This window comes from Meleagris gallopavo, unplaced genomic scaffold (genome assembly GCF_000146605.3).
Source record: "Meleagris gallopavo isolate NT-WF06-2002-E0010 breed Aviagen turkey brand Nicholas breeding stock unplaced genomic scaffold, Turkey_5.1 ChrUn_random_7180001859169, whole genome shotgun sequence".
NCBI classification, from domain to species: Eukaryota; Metazoa; Chordata; class Aves; order Galliformes; family Phasianidae; genus Meleagris; species Meleagris gallopavo.
This window is the reverse complement of record NW_011125032.1, coordinates 10,984-11,829: the sequence shown is the minus strand read 5'-3', so window position 1 is coordinate 11,829 and position 846 is coordinate 10,984. Positions and strand designations below refer to the sequence as shown.

At 58.0% G+C, this 846-nt stretch overlaps 1 protein-coding gene across 1 annotated transcript; it reads left to right on the top strand.

The window, feature by feature from the left end:
• The first annotated feature begins 6 nt into the window (after positions 1-6).
• LOC104915915 (AT-rich interactive domain-containing protein 1A-like) lies at positions 7-839 on the top strand. The gene is made up of 2 exons (XM_019611100.1): positions 7-277; positions 601-839. The coding sequence occupies exons 1-2, from the start codon at positions 10-12 to the stop codon at positions 834-836; spliced, it is 504 nt and encodes a 167-aa protein (XP_019466645.1). The 5' UTR covers positions 7-9; the 3' UTR covers positions 837-839.
• Positions 840-846: the final 7 nt, after the last annotated feature.

The following is an 846-nucleotide window of genomic DNA, read 5'->3' as shown; positions in this document are numbered from 1 at the left end:
AAAGGGGGGATGCACAGCGTCCCGTGCAGCGCCGCGCAGGGGCAGCCGCAGCAGCAGCCCAGAGCTCGGGAGAATCGCACCGCTCCCAGCAAATCTCCATCCCAGCAGCCAGGGAGGGGAGTGAAGAAGGCAGGACCGCCAATCCCCGCTGCGCACGTGGCACCGGCAGCGGAACGGCCTGCCAGGAAGCGACGAGCCATCTCCTTCCCTCCAGGATCGGTAGAAGCTGCCAAGCCGGTGTTACGGAAAAGGAGGCGGCTGACAGCAGAAGATGTTGGTAAGAGGAAACTCCTGCTTTTCTGCCTGCGCCCATCGAGAGGCTGGGGGTTGCCCATTGGAAGAGCTCTGCCAGCTTTGCAAGAAGTCTCCTTTCCCAAGTTAGTTGGGATGTTCTGTTCTGTGATAGTGCAAGGGTGAAGGGACCCAGAAGGATCGGGTGTAACGTTTGTGTTGGGCACTGTCTGTGTGGAGACTGCTTTTGCATGGAGTCTGTGCAGCGTCTGAAACAGGCCGTGCTCTTTGTGAGACAAAAAAGCAGTATCTAGTACCTCCTTTTGGTTCTGAAGGCCAGGGTCTGGAAGTATGACGTTTATGTTCCAGGATCTCCTGAAGCCTGGAGGGTGATGATGTCTCTGAAGTCTGGGCTGCTCGCTGAGAGCACGTGGGCCTTAGATACCATAACTGTCCTGCTCCACGATGACAGCAGCGTCGCGTCCTTTGAGCTCAGGCAGGTGGGTGCAGATGCTCAGCACCGAGTGCTCGCTGACCGTGGATTTCCATGTGGTTGGTGTGCCAGCGCGTGGTCTCTCCTCTCTGGTGGGACGTATCGCCTGTAACGCGGAAAGG